At 42.6% G+C, this 17065-nt stretch overlaps 1 protein-coding gene across 1 annotated transcript in view; it reads left to right on the top strand.

Moving 5' to 3' along the window:
• The window catches only part of ABHD2 (abhydrolase domain containing 2, acylglycerol lipase), a 110211-nt gene that overhangs the window by 51213 nt on the left and 41933 nt on the right, over positions 1 to 17065 (top strand). The window contains exons 3-4 of the mRNA XM_060005450.1: positions 10756 to 10931; positions 13836 to 14003. Of these exons, the coding sequence (XP_059861433.1) occupies positions 10756 to 10931; positions 13836 to 14003 (344 nt within the window). The remainder of the gene's footprint in view (positions 1 to 10755; positions 10932 to 13835; positions 14004 to 17065) is intronic.

The raw sequence follows: 17065 nt of genomic DNA, 5'->3' as shown, positions 1-17065 counted from the left end.
TGTGGCACGCAGGCCCTAGAGCACATGGGCTTCAGTAGTTGTGGCACATGGGCTCAGTAATTGTGGCTCTCGGGCTCTAGAGCGCAGGCTCAGTAGTTGTGGTGCACAGGCTTAGTTGCCCCGTGGCATGTGGGATCTTCCTGGACCAGGGATTGAACCCTTGTCCCCAGTATTGGCAGGCGGATTCTTAACCACTGTGCCACCAGGGAAGTCAAAGATTTGGGGGTTTTATATTTCACAACACAGCCCTAACCTCAGGCCACCAGTGCCATCTGTGTTAATGCAGTCCCAGCCATCTGCCCGGCACTGGACAAGAGCTACCTGGGCTCTGCTTACAGACAGTGTGTTCCTTCCTTCCTGTAGGGTATTCTGGGGGGTGATTTGACTATAGTTGATGGCTTGACCTTTTAAGGATCCTCGAGGATCCTTGAGGATCAGGCTACGGGTGAAACGTGACACCACTACACTAACAGAATGACCCTGAGGAGGAGAGAGCAAGGTTCAAACAGGAGAAGGGGTCACTCCCGAATGACCCCTTTGTCGTGACTGTTGGGCTTGCTGGAGGCCCAGGTCGTGGTCTGAGTGTTTGTCCTTTCTCCTGTGTGTTGCCAGCTTCCAACTCAACAAGCAGATTTGTATCAGGAGTGACCTCCCGGGGCTCCCCGTGTTGCTGAGAAGCCCCTGGTCGGCCATAGCCTTAAAAACAGACAACTCTGGAATACACGTATGCTAATTTGATGTATTTTTAAAGCTAGAGGCTGGTCGTTGACTATTTAAGATACCTTAAGCCTCATTTACACTGGTTCTAGATAACTAATATTTTTAAAGGATGACTAATAGAGTCATAGGAGTCTCCGGAATGAAAGCATCTATTTTCCTCATCACGCCTATTTTATCATCCAAACAAGCACTGGACGCAGTGGTCAAGGCCTCAGTTGAAGTCCTAACTCTGCCCTTGATTAGCAGAGTGACAAGTGGCCATGGCCAAGCCTTTCACTCTCTGGACCGCAGGGTCCCCATGGTTGACAACAGCTGCCCATTTCACAAACTTGTTATCAAAGGCAAATGAAAGCAACAAGGTCCTGCTGTATAGCATAGGGAACTGTCTTCAATATCCTATAATAAGCCATAATGGAAACAAATCTGAAACAGAGTATGTATATATGTATATAACTGAATCGCTTTGCTGTACACCAGAAACTAACACAACATTGTAAATCAACTATACTTTAATTTAAAAATTTAGTTAATTTAAAAAGTAAAAATAAATGTTTTAAAAAGCAAATGAAATCCTATACAGAAAGGACTTTGAAAAATTGTGAAGTGCTATAAGTAAATAAAATGTTTTGTGTTCAAAGGAGGTAAATAAATAATGGTGATGGAGCCATGACTAGTACCTCAGATGCTCCTGACTTCCTTTGGTAAAGGGCTTGGGGAACATCCTTAATGTGCCCAAAGTCATGAAGGGAGAGGCCCTAGGTTTCAGTCCAGGTGATATTCCTTTGCTCTAGTAAGGTTCCAGCGACCTTTGTCTTCAATGTATCTCAACTCATTCTTGCAGATAATTAGAGCATGGTAACCCTTCCCTCCTGTTTCCTTTTTCTCTGTGAAATCATGAACCCTATTACTTCCTTGTGAAGGAGGAGAAGCAAGACTTCTCAGATGACTCCCACGGATCTCCACAGCCCCTGAGTGGACCCTGCATTTGGGATCTGCTCTTCCACGTGGTTCCTTTTCAGTTCATATCATCTCCTTTGTTGGTCCCGAGTCATTTGTCGGGATTGGGCTGGGAAGGAGGACCTCTAGTTGAATTCTAACCACCTGCACTCCCATTGGGAGAAGGCTCAGGAGAGGTTGAATCCAAGGACATTTTAAATACAAGTATCTTCATTAGAGTTGTGCTAACATTAAAGAGTTTTAGACTATTTTCAGGAGCAAATCCTACTGAGCCAATTTGACTCCGTGTTGATTTTTTTAATATAATACAGTTAAATTTTATCTTCATCAGGTTTATTTTCCATTTAACTTTTGCTACAAAGCTTGGAATCAGTTTTTGTTCGTATTGTATGTTACTGACCGTAGAAAGTTCTCTTATGGCTCTCCTTTTCATCAAGACCAATTCTCTAGGTTAAACTTTGCAAGTCTAAATGCTTTTATGAAAACTGGATTCTTTTGTCAAAATTTAGGCAATACTGGATTATACCACATGCTGTTTTAACTGTTACCAATTTTATTCTGATTTGATTCTTTCTACCAGTAGTAGCCGTTGTGAAGTGAACAGGAGGCTAATAGTATACATTTATTTTATTTTATTTATTTACTTTTTAAAATTTATTTATTTATTTATAGCTGCCTTGGGTCTTCGTTGCTGCACGTGGGCTTTCTCTAGTTGAGGCGAGCAGGGGCTACTATTCATTGCGGTGCACGAGCTTCTCATTGCAGTGGCTTCTCTTGTTGTGGAGCTTGGGCTCTAGGCGTGCGTGCTTTGGTAGTTGTGGCACACAGGCTCAGTAGTGGTGGATGGGTTTAGCTGCTCCTCAGCATGTGGGATCTTCCCGGACCAGGGCTCAAACCCGTGTCCCCTGCATTGGCAGGTGGATTCTTAACCACTGTGCCACCAGGGAAGTCCAGTATACATTTATTTATCAACTGGTTCATCTTTTAAATTGTGATCAGTATCACAGACAGAGATAGAAGTAGAGATAGAGTGGAAGAAAATAGCCTAGAGTCAAAATGGTAGGGCTGTTCAATGTCATTAATTATTAGGGAAATGCAAATCAAACCACAAGAGATGCCGCTTCATACCCACTAGGATGGCAGTAATAATTTTTCTAATGGAAAATAACAGGTGTTGGCAAGGATGTGGAGAAATTGGAACCCTTGTACGTTGTTGGTGGGAATGTAAAATGTTTCAGCTGCTATGAAAAACTGTTTGGAGGTTCCTCAAAAAGTTCAGCATGGAATTACCAGATGACCCAGAAATACTACTCCTTGGTATATACCAAAAAGAATTAGAAACAGGTATTCAATCAAAAACTGGTACACAAGCATTCATATCAGCACTCTTCATAATAGCCACAAGGTGGAAGCAATCCAAGTGTCCATCAACAAATGAATGAGTAAACAAAATGTGGTATATCCATGAAATGAAATAAAAAGGAATGAAGTACTGACACAGGCTACAACACGAATTAACCTCGAAAACGTAATGTAGGTGAAAAATCACAAGACAAAAAGTCACACGTTGTATGATTCCATTTACATGAAATATCCCGAATATGTAAATTCATAGAGACAGAAAGCAGATGAATGGTTGCCCAGGGCTGGGGGAAGGGGAGAATGGGGAGTGATTGCTTAACGCATATAGGGTTTCCTTGTGGAGTGATGAAATATTCTGAAAGTAGGTAAAGGTGATGATTGCACAATGTTGTTAATGTACTAAATGCCACTGAATTGTATACTTTAAGATGGTTAATTCCATGTTATGTGAATTTTAACTCAAAAAGATAGTGGGGGCAAAATGATGGGCTGCGTAAAATGTACTATTTTACTCTAAGACCAGTAAAGATCATTGGCCAGGAGTCATAAAAACTCTACTTTGCTAGATGTCTCCTTTAAAGAAAATAACACAAACTCTTTTTTTTTTTAATGAAATTAGCTTTTAGAAAGATGGCTGTGTGAGAAAAAAAAAAAACAATGCTTGAGCAAGTAGATTGCCTGTTTCTGATCTATGTTGTATTATAGGTGAAGCTTTTCTGAAGAGGCTCTAAAATATCAATAGATACATTTTAGAACGATGTGAAATACTAAGAGTTGGGACCCGGTTTCAGGGAACAGTGACAGAAAGAAAGAGGAGACTTTGGAAGAACTAAAGGGAATACTGTGATTTGATGGGGGCTGTGGAGTGTCAGGGGCACTGAAAAAGCTTTTTGAACCAAAGACATGTCCAGCTAAAAACCTTGTAGGAGACATTTGTCACTTTTCTGCTGCCCAGCATCCATTCTTCCTCTCCAGGGGCACACAAATTTCCTTTTGGGGAAGTTCCTCTCTCCCATTGCATGTAGGTAGTAAATCAAGGTTGCCCTGCCCACCCACTCTGAAATTCCCTGCTTCTAGACACCTCACTTCCGGGATATTGACTCTTTCCAGGTGGGTGGGGGGCAGTGATGTTGCTGACTGTGTAAAGAGCACATCGCTAGAGCAGCCCCCTGGTTTCCTTCCTGGATCCTGTGCTCTTCAAGCCTGGTTCTCCAGACTCTTGTCCATTTGGTGAGCACCCCAGCATCCCTGTAATATAAGAGGAGTTAAGTTAGTTGGAGTTGGGTTTTGTTGCTTTAACCAAAGCAGCCTGTTTGATACAAATTTAAAATGCCAAGGAGTAGCGGCTGATGGGCATTTGGTTCACTGGGAAGGACTTGCTGGGAGTCGGTGGGGGGCTCAACCTCAGACAACATATCCTAAACACCTACTGTGTGCCAGGCCTTGGGCCGATTTGGTAGAGAGGTACTGGAGAGGATCAAAGGGAATAACGGCTAAGTCTGGGTCCCATAGCTATAAAGTGGTTTGATCTACAACCAAGGGACCCAAGTCCCATAAGGAAGAATTGGTCACCCACAGATTTAGGGCAAAGATGAGCATTAGTCGGCTTTTTTTTCAACTGTCTTATAAACAGCCCAGCAACCATCTGTCCTTGCTCGTGTGAACTCCATGTGCCCAAAGGCAGCATGTGTGTGTGTGTGTGTGTGTGTGTGTGTGTGTGTGTGCGCGCGCGCGCGCGCATGTCTGGAGGGATGTGGGAGGGAGGGAGGTCCAGATTTTCCCTTGTGGTCTTTCCCTTTGGGCAATTCCATTAGCATAGCCAGATGTTGATTATAAGTAGGTTCAGAAGATAAAGACATGCTGGCCTCTAGATTTTGTTGTGATCTTCTAGCTTCTTTCTTAGTAACAGGATTCATTAACCACTGACCACAGCATGACATTGGACAAAATACCATCTAGATAAGTAAAGAAGTAGAAGACATCACTTCTGCTTTCTGGGAGTCAGGAATAAAACATGCCCAGATGCTAACTCTAAGAATAGCTTTTTAAAATGTAGAAATGCATGCAAATTAGTGTAGTAAAAAATGAGTATTGAAACGTGAAGCAAGACATAAAGTTTTACTATAGGACATAAATACCTGAATAATGGAGAGATACACCATGTTTGGTTTTGGTTTTGGTTTTTGTTTTTTGCGGTACGTGGGCCTCTCACTGCTGTGGCCTCTCCCGTTGCGGAGCACGGGCTCTGGACGCGCAGGCTCAGCGGCCATGGTTCATGGGCCCAGACGCTCTGCGGCATGTGGGATCCTCCCAGACCGGGGCACGAACCTGTGTCCCCTGCATCGGCAGGCAGACTCTCAACCACTGCGCCACCAGGGAAACCCCCATGTTTGTTTTTTTATCTTTTGGCCGTGCTGCGTGGCATGTGGGATTTTAGTTCCCCAACCAGGGATCGACCCCTACATTGGAAGTGTGGAGTCTTAACCACTGGACCACGAGGGAAGCCCCTCACACCATGTTTTTGAATGGGACAAGTCGAAACTGTAAAGATGTCAGTTCTTCCCAAAGTAGTATATGTTTGGTGTGTTTCCAATTTAAAACTCCAAAATTTTTCATAGAACAAGCTAATCCTATAGTTCATCTGGAAACTAAAATGTCAAAAGTCTGCCAAGAAAATTTTGAAAAAGTAGAGTGAAGTAGGCCTGCACCATCAACTTTCAAAATATTCCATAAAGCTGTATTAATTAAAGTGGTGCCATATTGGCATAAGAATAGACAAAGAAATCGATGAACCAGAATAGAAAATGCAGAAACAAATCCAGATATTTAATTGAGAACTTGGTATATATTTAAAATGACCGTTGAAATCAGTAGGGAAAGGATGGGCCATTTATGGAGTAAGGACAATTAGCTAACTAGTTGAATTAGATTAAAAATGAATTAGATCTTTACTTCGCATCATTTTCAAAAATAAGTGACTTCAGGGTAATACATTTTTAAAAACTATAGGAATAATAGAAGGAATATTGCTGAATATATTTATAATTGGGTATTGGAATAGCCCCTTTTAAAGCAAAATGCAAAACACAAAGGTTTTAACAGAAAAAATTAATAAATTTAACCACAAAATATAAAAAGCTATATAAGATGAAAAATAAAATTAAAATATACAATAGACTGGAGAAAACCCTTGCAAAATATAATATATAATGACTTAATGTAGGAGTGATAAAAATAAAAAAGGAAAAAGAAAACTATAATAGAAAAATGGACAAAGGATATCACAGAAAAGAAGTACAAACTGCTAATAAACACATGAATCAAGGAAATGCAAATTCAAGTAAGAAACTTTTTTTCTGCCATAGATTGGATCAACCTTAAGAAACACAAATTGAAATATAATACCCATTTTTTGCCTATCAAAGTAGCCAAAACACCAATTTTTTTTTTTTTTTTTTTGCGGTACGCAGGCCTCTGACTGTTGTGGCCTCTCCCGTTGCTGAGCACAGGCACCAGACGCGCAGGCTCAGGGGCCATGGCTCATGGGCCCAGCCGCTCCGCGGCATGTGGGATCCTCCTGGACCGGGGCACGAACCCGTGTCCCCTGCATCGGCAGTTGGACTGTCAACCACTGCGCCACCAGGGAAGCCCTAAAACACCAATTATTGATGAGGGTGAGGAAGACAGGTACTTTCATACACAATTGGTAGGAATGTAAATTGGTCCCTCTCTTTTGGGAGGCAGTTCGGTGGTACTATGAAATTTTAAATGCACACAGTTCTTGGTTTTATTTCTCATTCTCTAGCCCCCCTCCGTTTTTCCCTCATCACTGGGTAGTCAAGGCCTGGCTTCTTTATAGCATAGCACCAGACTTCCAAGGAGGTATTATACAAGCAGAAGCTGCCAGGCTTCTGAAGGGCCAGGCCCAGATCTGCACAGCAGGCCTCCCACCACGTCCAGCAGACCGGACAAGTCACAGGCCAGCCTAGATCCATAGGGGTGGGGTAGGGGAGGTAGGAATCTAGCTCCTGACGGGAAGAATGGCTTGTGGGGGCAGGAATAGGTGGAATTATTTGGCGGCTCTATTTTCAGACAAACTACCCCATAGGTAGTTAGAGTAAAACATATTCCTCCATGTACCACTTCAGCAACATCTCTTAAATGTTTCCAGGGACTTCCCTGGTCGCGCAGTGGTTAAGAATCTGCCTGCCAATGCAGGGGATGCAGGTTCGAGCCCTGGTCCGGGAAGATCCCACATGCCACGGAGCAACTAAGCCCGTGCGCCACAACTACTAAACCTGCGCTCTAGAGCCCGTGAGCCACAACTACTGAGCCCACATGCTACAGCTACTGAAGCCTGCACGCCTAGAGCCCATGCTCCGCAACAAGAGAAGCCACGACAGTGAGAAGCCTGCGCACCGCAACCAGAGAAAGCCTGCACACAGCAACGAAGACCCAAGGCAGCCCAAAATAAATAAATTTTAAAAATTAAATATTTCCATATTTATATAAATTTCAAAATATTCTGTTGTTTTGGTCCAGATTTCTTCCCTGAACTGAACCACGTGAGTGGGCACCTATTCTGGTTTTTACTTTCTTTTTTTTTTTTTTTTTTTTTTTGCGGTACGCGGGCCTCTCACTGCTGCGGCCTCTCCCGTTGCGGAGCACAGGCTCCGGACGCACAGGCTCAGCGGCCATGGCTCACGGGCCCAGCCGCTTCGCAGCATGTGGGATCTTCCTGGACCAGGGCACGAACCCATGTCCCCTGCATCAGCAGGTGGACTCTCAACCACTGTGCCACCAGGGAAGCCCTGGTTTTTACTTTCTTAATGTTTTTCCTATGATCTGTGGATCAGTTATGAAGACAAACAAAAACACAATAAAGCTCCACCACAGTAAATGCTATGCAAAAACTCAATCTTGTAAGCCCTGGTGTTGGGTTACTGTGATGTTAATTAAAAAGTGTTTTATCAGTAGGTGGTATTGTCATAAAATTATAGACAGTGAAACTTCCACTGTGTACAACTGACCTTACACTGAACTGAGAAAGTCCCAGGCAGTCACCTGTCCACACACCATGCACACACGCATGCACACACACAGGAACAGCTTGAGAATTTCATCCCAGCCCAGTCTGAGAATGGTGCTGAGTAGCCTGGAAGGAGAACAACAGCCAAACACCAATGATGCCACAGCCAAGTTCACATCATCCTGATGCATATGATTTTTTAAGCATATCTTTGTCTTTTCAGATTTACTAAGTGGGTCTGTATTCTGTTCATCCTCGAGTCCTCCCTACGTGCTTCGTGTGTTTCGAGTGCCCTGAGGATAGACACAAAGGAGAATGAGCCCAGGCCCTGCAGGTGGCAGGGAGGAGTGTGCTTGAAAAAGGTGTATTTTAATCAAGCCTCGTGGGTGCTAGGGTGTGCAGGGTGCTTTTCCAGGGGGCACAGAGACAGGGAGCTTCCCAAAAAACCTGATTGGAAGTGACTCTTGAGTGGACGGTGGTTCAGGTTTTTTGGAACTTAGGCAAAAGGAGGTAAGCAGGCACCAAGGTGGCACCTCCTAAGCCGAGCTACTAGGACTCAAGCAATGGAGGGCCGTGGCCAGGTTTGTGTGTTAGTTATCCCTCCACTGGTGGGGGGATGCCAGAGTCGATGGGAGCAAGACTAGAGGCTGAGAGGCCACTTGGGGGGCAATTGCCAAGATTCAGAGGCGGTGACAGGACCTTGAATCTGGAGCATGGCATCAGGATTGATCACCTGTGTCATGATTGTACAGGAAATCTGAGTAGCCAAAAGGAAATTTTATGCTCTTGTCATCTTTTCTATGATTATATTATATTCTAAATGAGATCAGAGGATAAGTAGATGAAATTTAACCCATTCTTCTGACATTTTTAACCTCAGCACATTTCTGTTTTTAATTTATATTGTAAACAAAATTTTCTCCCAACTTCTCCTCCAGGAACAATCAGAAGTTTGGTTTCTTGGACCACTCCCCTCCCCGTATGCACAGTTTATTGTCCAACTTAGTAGTCTGAAACCCTTTATAAATTCGGTTATCTAAATCTTATATAGTATTCAGCTGTCCTATTGACATTATTTTATAAGCTTGCTTTTTGTTACTGTCATAATCCACTTATCTCTTAAAAATGCCTTTGCCTGCTTTCTAAAGGCCGTGGTCTCTGCGCTGAGATTTGCACCTGTGGTTGATGCTGGCAAGTGGTTTCATGTCCATAGGTCTTAAAAATACTCTTCCTTGGGCTTCCCTGGTGGCGCAGTGGTTGAGAGTCCGCCTGCCGACGCAGGGGACATGGGTTCGTGCCCCGTACCGGGAAGATCCCACATGCCGCGGAGCGGCTGGGCCCATGAGCCATGGCCGCTGGGCCTGCGCATCCGGAGCCTGTGCTCCTCAATGGGAGAGGCCACAACAGTGAGAGGCCTGCGTACCGCAAAAAAAAAAAAAAAAAAAACTCTTCCTTCTCCTCCCTGCCCCCAGAGAGGAAGCTTATCTGGGAACTGGCTTGCTTAAGGTGATGACTTCCCTTCTCTTAAATTTGTGTAGATTTAATGAATTGCCAAAACAGAGAGTAAATCTGGTTTAATTTAAGAAGAGGGTCTGGGATCATCTGGTCTGATAGAAATGATAGGCACAAATCGGCAAGCAGGTTAAGGTAAATTCTTAATAAAATGTTCACCACTGTGATACACTACAGAGGTGAAGGATTGATGTCATTACCATTTTATATTATGTCTCTAGTTTAATACAGAACACAAATCCTGCTCATGCATCAAGCTTGGGCTCAAAGCTGAAGAAGAGAAACCAATAGCAGTTTCAGTGAATGGGATCATCTTGCCCTGTGGTTGTGAACTATAATCATTTCTTAATTGTAACTTGGAACACCTTGTTTTCCCAGTGGTTAACTAGTTTGTGATTTTTGCCCTTCCTACCAAGGAACAGAGTCACTGTGTTTTCACGAAGGACAGTTGTTAGGGTGGTATCATGCCTTGCTTATGCTAACAAGACTTTATCCTTCATTAATCCAACAAACATTTACATTGCTCTGCCCTTCTAGCACATTCTCCAGAGCATACAATGTGCCCCCCAGCGCGCACACACACACACACACACACACACACACACACACGCGCACAAGGCACTTAACAGACTCTTAGGAGGCTTTGCAGCCCTTCCCAGTTTAACAAGGTAGCAGGTTTGGTTCATGGGGTAACCCCTGCAGCTGTGGCCTGCCTTATTGGGGGAAGGCAAAGAAGTGAACATTTAGTTTGCATAGGTTCCGTGCTAGCTATTTTATATACATTAGCTCATTTGATAATGAGGCTAACCCTGTCAAGTAGCATGTGTTCAAAATGTATTAGTTGCTTGCTTTCTATTCTACATTATGGAAATAACCCGTGTTGAATTAATTTATTACGGCAATAACCCGTGTTGAATTAATTAACACTTTAAATTTGAAATCCTGTCTATATAAGCATGCCCTGGTTGATTTCTAAAGCTAATCTGATGCGTTAAATGGGAAAAGGAGATAAATCATGGCATGGGTATAAGGTTTAAAAAATCTCATGTTTGTGCTTAGTGAACAGAATTTGTCAGGAAAAAAAAAAGAGGTTGAAAAGCTCTTGCTCCAAAGTTTTTTTAGAGGATTATTCAAGGAGTGTGGGAAAATTGACCTCTCCTCTCCTTCTTTCTTAGATATATTCCACCTTTGATCTGGGGGAAAAGTGGACACATCCAAACAGCCTTGTATGGGAAGATGGGAAGGGTGAGGTCACCACACCCGTATGGGCACCGGAAGTTCATCACCATGTCTGACGGAGCCACTTCGACCTTTGACCTCTTCGAGCCCTTGGCTGAGCACTGTGTGGGAGGTAAGCTAGTTTAGGTCATATGATTGGGCCATCACTCAGGGAAGGGGAACTAGTCCGTGAGGGAGCCTCAATATAAATGCTCGAGCCATTGATACTTACCATCGCATTCAGGGTCCTGTAGGAAGTCTGCTGAGGTGCATCACTTAGGAGCAACTGGCAAGGACTGGCTCCAGCGTGTGCTTGCCGGGCGTCCTGTAGGGCTCTTCAGAAAGCATTGTTGAACACAGTTTTTTAGTCCTTTTGTGAAATAGAAAAGCTTGGTATAAGAACTTGGAGCCCAGGACCAGGCCTCTGGTTTGATGACAGCAACAGAAGCTGGACTATTCTAAGTGCTTTATGTATGCTATTATCTCATTTAATCCTCACAACAACCCTGAGAAGTCAGTGCCTTATTATCCCTACTTTACTGATGAGGAAACTGAAGCTGAGAGATGCAGTGTAGCTGGTCTTGTTTGTTGGACAACAGCAGATAACAAAGGCTCTCATATACCCTCTGCTTAGGTTTCCAGAGGTCTGGGACACCTATATCTCAGAAACAACCACGGTTTCTACTGGTGATAAAACTCTCATTGCTCTGTGCAGACTGCACAATAAACATTCATAAAAAGCTTCACAATGAGGACTTCTGAGGAAGTGGAGTTAGATGGCTGCATCCTTTGAATGCTGTTACTACTGGAAGAGGACATGTCTTTTGAGTTCTGTAGTATTCAAAGGCACCTAGTTTTTTACAGGAACTCAGTCAATATTTAGGGGTAAATTCCAGTAAATGTAATATGGCTCTCAGTTATTTAAAACACTTAGAACCTCTGAGTAGCTAGTGACAACTTAGCTTATGTTCCCTCTGTCTGGAATGCTTGTCCCAGACCTTCACACAATTGCCTCTTTGTCATTTAGCTCTCAGCCCCGATGTCACCTCAGAGGGATGGTCCCTGACTCCTCTAACTAGTGTTTCCTTCCCAGGAAATCCATCACACCTTCCTGCTCTAGTTCTTCATGGTACCTGCCACTCTCTGAGCTTATTTGCATAGTTGTTTATCATCTGTCTGCTAGAATGTAGGAATCCCCAGAGTCGAATAAACAGTCACAGAAGTGAATAAATGAATAGATTAGGAGTTCACATTGTGTTTCTAAGCCTTGTAGCTGATCTTTCAAATATTTATTTCTCTACCATTTAAAAAAGTTAAATATTTTTTCCCTTGCTTCTAATGCTCTGACTTCTTCTACTATTAAAGTACAAAATTTAAGCAATTTAATTTAACCTGCTCTTCTAGGACTGAGGTGGAAAGTTGAAAAGGACGAAACTGATTCTTTTTTGTGATTGTCTGTGTCTTTCTATCACCCCTGTGCCCAGAAAGGATTGATGAAGGTGGTTCTGGAAGGCAGAAATGCTTCCAGGAAACGCTCTAAGAAAAGCAGCCGTTTTTCCTTTTTAATGATTTCTTCCTGACAACAAAAGGAATAAATACTCACTCATAGAAAATGTAGATAATGTAGAAACATTTAAAAAAAAGAAAAGAATCATCTGTAATCCTACACCCAGCATACCACTGTTAGCGTTTTGTTCCATTTACCTTCGGTTCTATGCAAAGTTTTTCTAAAATTTAAATTACTACACATTATATTATAAATTATAATATAAATATTTCCCCATATAGTTAAAAGTCTAAAAGTCTTCAATAACAAAAGTCTAACAATTGCTTAATAGTCTCCAATGTGGTCATACCATAATTTAATCATTCTGGTTTTGGGCATTTAGCTTGCTTATAATTTTGTTGCTCTCAAATAATCCTTTGATAAGCATCCTTACTCATAAAATTTAAGGCAAGATTCCAAGAATTGGAATTACAAGGTCAAGGTTTAGAAAAAATTTTAAGTTTCTTTATGCATATTGCGTACAAATTTTAAAATTGTTCTTAACTTTCAGAAGGAAAATTTGTGATTAGATTTAATAACCCAAACACCACTTTTCTTTTAAAGAAAAACACATATTCATATTTTTAAGTAGGTAGTTCATGCTCATGATAGAATATTCAAAATGTACTAAAGGATATACAGTAAAAGTGTAAGTCTCTCTCCCACCCTAACAGTGGTACCCACTGTTAGGATTCTTGTGTTTGATTCCAGAGCTAGTGGATGCGTTTATAAACATAGATGTCTTTTCCCCCCAACAAATAATAGCATATCATAACCCTTTTCTGCACCTTGCTTTTTCCACTTAATACATATTAGAGAGCTTGCCATATCAGTGTATGTAAAGATGTCTCATTATTTTTAAGGGCTACATAATATTTCATCGTTTGGATATGCAAAAATTTATTTAAGCAGACCCCTATTTCTGGACATTTATGTTATATTCGGTCTTTTGCTATTACAATCTATACTGTAGATATGTTGTTTTGTGTATGTACAATGTATCTGTAAGATAAATACCTGAAAGTAAAATTGCTGGATCAAAGAGGTCTAAACAAACACTGCTTTTTATTTTTTCATTCATTCATTCATACAGAATTTCATATAGAAATTAAGAGTAATGCTTGGAAACTTGTATAAGAATTTGACAGAGTGATTTTATATCCATTGACTCTAATAATTAAAAAATTGAGATTTGAATCTTTTTCATTTCATTTTTCTAGTAGTTAATTTTGATTATATTTTATTTTTCAAAAGCATCTGTCCATAATGGATTGGAACTTTTAAAAACTGACCCTTCACCACAAATAATTTGAGAAACACTGCTATAGAGAGTTCCAGCTAGAGGGAAAGATATTCTTTCCCAGAGAAATGAGTGACAAGATGTATGTTAAATTCTCTCCTACTGTTGGCTAAGCCAATGAAGTGTAGTTGTGACCATTTATCATGTCACTATTTATTGGCTATCTCGGAATCTCCTCCTCCACCACATAGATGATGTTACCATGGTCATCTGCCCTGGAATTGCCAATCACAGTGAGAAGCAGTACATCCGCACCTTCGTTGACTACGCCCAGAAAAATGGCTATCGGTGTGCCGTGCTGAACCACCTGGGCGCCTTGCCCAACATTGAACTGACCTCGCCACGCATGTTCACCTACGGTAAGCTTGGGGCACAGCCAAGTGGAGAACCCCTTATTTCTTTTCCTACTCCAAGTGTGCTGCTACTTCTGCTTCTGCCTTACTTTTCTAAGTTTAGAATTTGTGCCCATCTGAAAGAGCTGGTGGGGCACACAATTGTAACAGCAGCCCATGTGTACTGGGCATTTGAGAAGCCATGCCTCACATCAGCCTCTCAGCTGGGCACTGGAACAACCCCTATCTCAGCCAATCTCAGAGGCAGAAACTAAAGCTCACAGGGGAAGGTCTTGCACAGCGCCCCCTGCTGGTAAGTTAATGCCCTTCATCACTATGCCCTCCTGATGCTCATTCCTCAGGACTCTTGTGAGTGGCAGGCCAGCGCTGTGATGAGGCATGTGGATGTTAGTGGGAAGGGAGTCTAGCACATTAACAACTCAGTGGGTTTCAGGCTGCTTGAGGACGGGAATTGGATCTCATATTTAGACAAATGCTTCTTGAGTTTCATCGAAGTCCTTTGTTAGGTAAGGCTCTGTGTTCTGGACCGCTCGTTCTTAAATCTTATTTAACTCTCCCTTCAGATTAACTGAACACACATAAATAATAAACATTAAAATATGTGTCTGTATATGTACCAACATTTGTGGTGTTTATAACCACATCAATTATAAGGTGTTTTCATGGGAAACAAATGAAAATTACATTTATAATCTCACCATAACTAATTTTCTCTTTCTTCATCCTCCCATTCTTTTATCTGTGTGCACATAGTTTTTATTTAGATGCAGTCATAGTGTGTATATCTATGGTAACTTAATTTAAATAACTTTATATTCACTAACATAAAGATGCATAGTCATTATATTTAATCTTTTTAAAGAGCCACATTGCTGTGATTACCCTGTTATAGTTTATTTAACCATTCCTCTTTGTAGCCATTTAGGTTATTTAAAGTTTTTCAGCATTTTAAATAATGATGCTATAAATATTTTTTCATAGAACTTTTTTCTTCTCTTTAGTGTCTTCTTGGGAGTAAATTTCCAGGAGTAGAATTTCAGAGTCAGCATTTTTTATACACGTCTTGTACATATTGTCAGATTGTCCTCCAGTAATATTGCTCCAGTTTTTTCCACCCTTGGTGGCATGTGAGGGTGGGTAAGGAAGCGTGAGCGGGGGCACCTGCTCTGTGCCAGGCTGGGGGCTCCCATCCGACTGCTCCTCCGTGTGCACTCCCACCTAAAGACACCCATTTTACAGCCTCCCTTCTGTTCAACAGTTTGGTCAGTAGCTTGAAGATACAGGTGAAGCTCCAGATTTACACGTAACACAGGCACATGGGGAGTAGTGAGTAAGTGAGAGACAGGTTTGGATCAAAAGGCAGAAACAGGCAGTATCTAACAAAAATGAAAACAATGGAGAACAATTATAAGGTCCTGTACTTAGATATACAAATTCGGGTGCACAAGTAGAGGATGGGGAAGTGTGGCTTGGCCGCAGGGTCTGGGACGGGAGTGCTACCTAACAGCACGAAGTGCCAACAAGACAAGAAATGCCAACGAGAACACTTAACATGTGCCCAGCACAGCACCACCGTTTCCCATGGACGTGATCTCTTCCATCTCCACAGCAGCCCTTGAGGCAGTGAGTGAAATTGTGATGGAGAGACTGAAGCACAGAGAGTTTAAGTAATTCGGGCAGGGAGAGAACCCGTAAGTGGAAGAGCCAAGATAAGAGCCTGAATCTTGCCGCCCTGGCCTCCAGAATCCTAGGAGAGGAGCTAGGCCTGTGCAGTCCAGGCCCCCGCCCCTCAGAGTGCTGAGCTATAGAGACAGGAGTCTAGACTGGGGGGCACTCGCACACAAGTCGAGGAGTCTGGTGGCTAAAGGAGCAGAGACGAGTCGGCTCAGTGTGGGACGTGGTCACAGAGAGGCTACCCAGCCCTGCCACTGGCCAGCTGTGTTACCTTGAATTTGCTTAACCTCGGTTCCAGGTTCTTCAACTGCAAAGTGGGGGTTACAGTTTTACAATTAAATATGGGTCACTAAGGACTTAGCAGGCGATTGAGTACCTAACATATAGTATCCACTTATGAAATGTTCGACTTATTCAAATACTTGAAGATCCTATAATGCTAGTGAAAGATTAGCAGTGCTCTGTGTGGCCCAGATAAATAAGACGTGTTCTGCAGGGGAAGATGGGAATATCAATAATAATTACAATACAGTATGATGAGTGCACCAGTTGAGAGTGTCTGGTGGGCGCACAGCAGCAGGGTGGAGAATCCAGCCTGTCTCCATAGGCAAGGGTCACGCGTGGAAGGAAGGGTCCTCCCAGAAAAAGCATTTGAACTGGGTCCTCAAGGTGAGGAGGGGTTGGAGCTCAAAAATAGAGAGATGGGGGCTGTGGGGTAAACAGCCCTACAGCTGCCTTTTAAGAGAGTGGCACATCTGGGCTGGCAAGCAGAATTTGAGAAGGAAAATCCGTGGGGTGAAGTGAGTCCATCTAGGGTGAGCTCAGCACCCACATCTTTCATAGTAATTTAACTTACCCTTTTTGTTGTTGTCACCGTTTGTTTCATCAGAATTTTAGAAATAAATTCCTATAGTTTATTTTAGTAGTTTTCCAGAAAGACAGGTACCTAAAGATATGGATGATTTTTCTAGCTGTGCTATTTAGTTCTTTTGTTTATCAGTACATCTTTTAACTGTTGAGGTGCATTGTTTAACCATCGGTTAGTAAGGTCAAACAAATGTGACCTGAGGTCAAAAATCCAGAACTTAAGGCACTTGAAATCCAAACAAAAAAATCTCTGGGGGCGTCCCTGGTGGTGCAGTGGTTGAGAGTCCGCCTCGATGCAGGGGACACGGGTTCGTGCCCCGGTCCGGGAAGATCCCGCATGCCGCAGAGCGGCTAGGCCCGTGAGCCATGGCCGCTGAGCCTGCGCGTCTGGAGCCTGTGCTCTGCAACGGGAGAGGCCAGAACAGTGAGAGGCCCGCGTACCGCAAAAAAAAAAAAAAAAAAGTCTTTGGTAGCTTAGAGAAGGTGTTAGTACTTCCTTAAGTGCTATTAATATGACTTTAGTTTAA

The sequence above is a fragment of the Delphinus delphis genome, chromosome 2 (assembly GCF_949987515.2).
Source record: "Delphinus delphis chromosome 2, mDelDel1.2, whole genome shotgun sequence".
In the NCBI taxonomy this organism is placed as follows: Eukaryota; Metazoa; Chordata; class Mammalia; order Artiodactyla; family Delphinidae; genus Delphinus; species Delphinus delphis.
The sequence above is the reverse complement of the archived record's forward strand: the minus strand, read 5'-3'. Positions and strand labels throughout refer to the sequence as shown.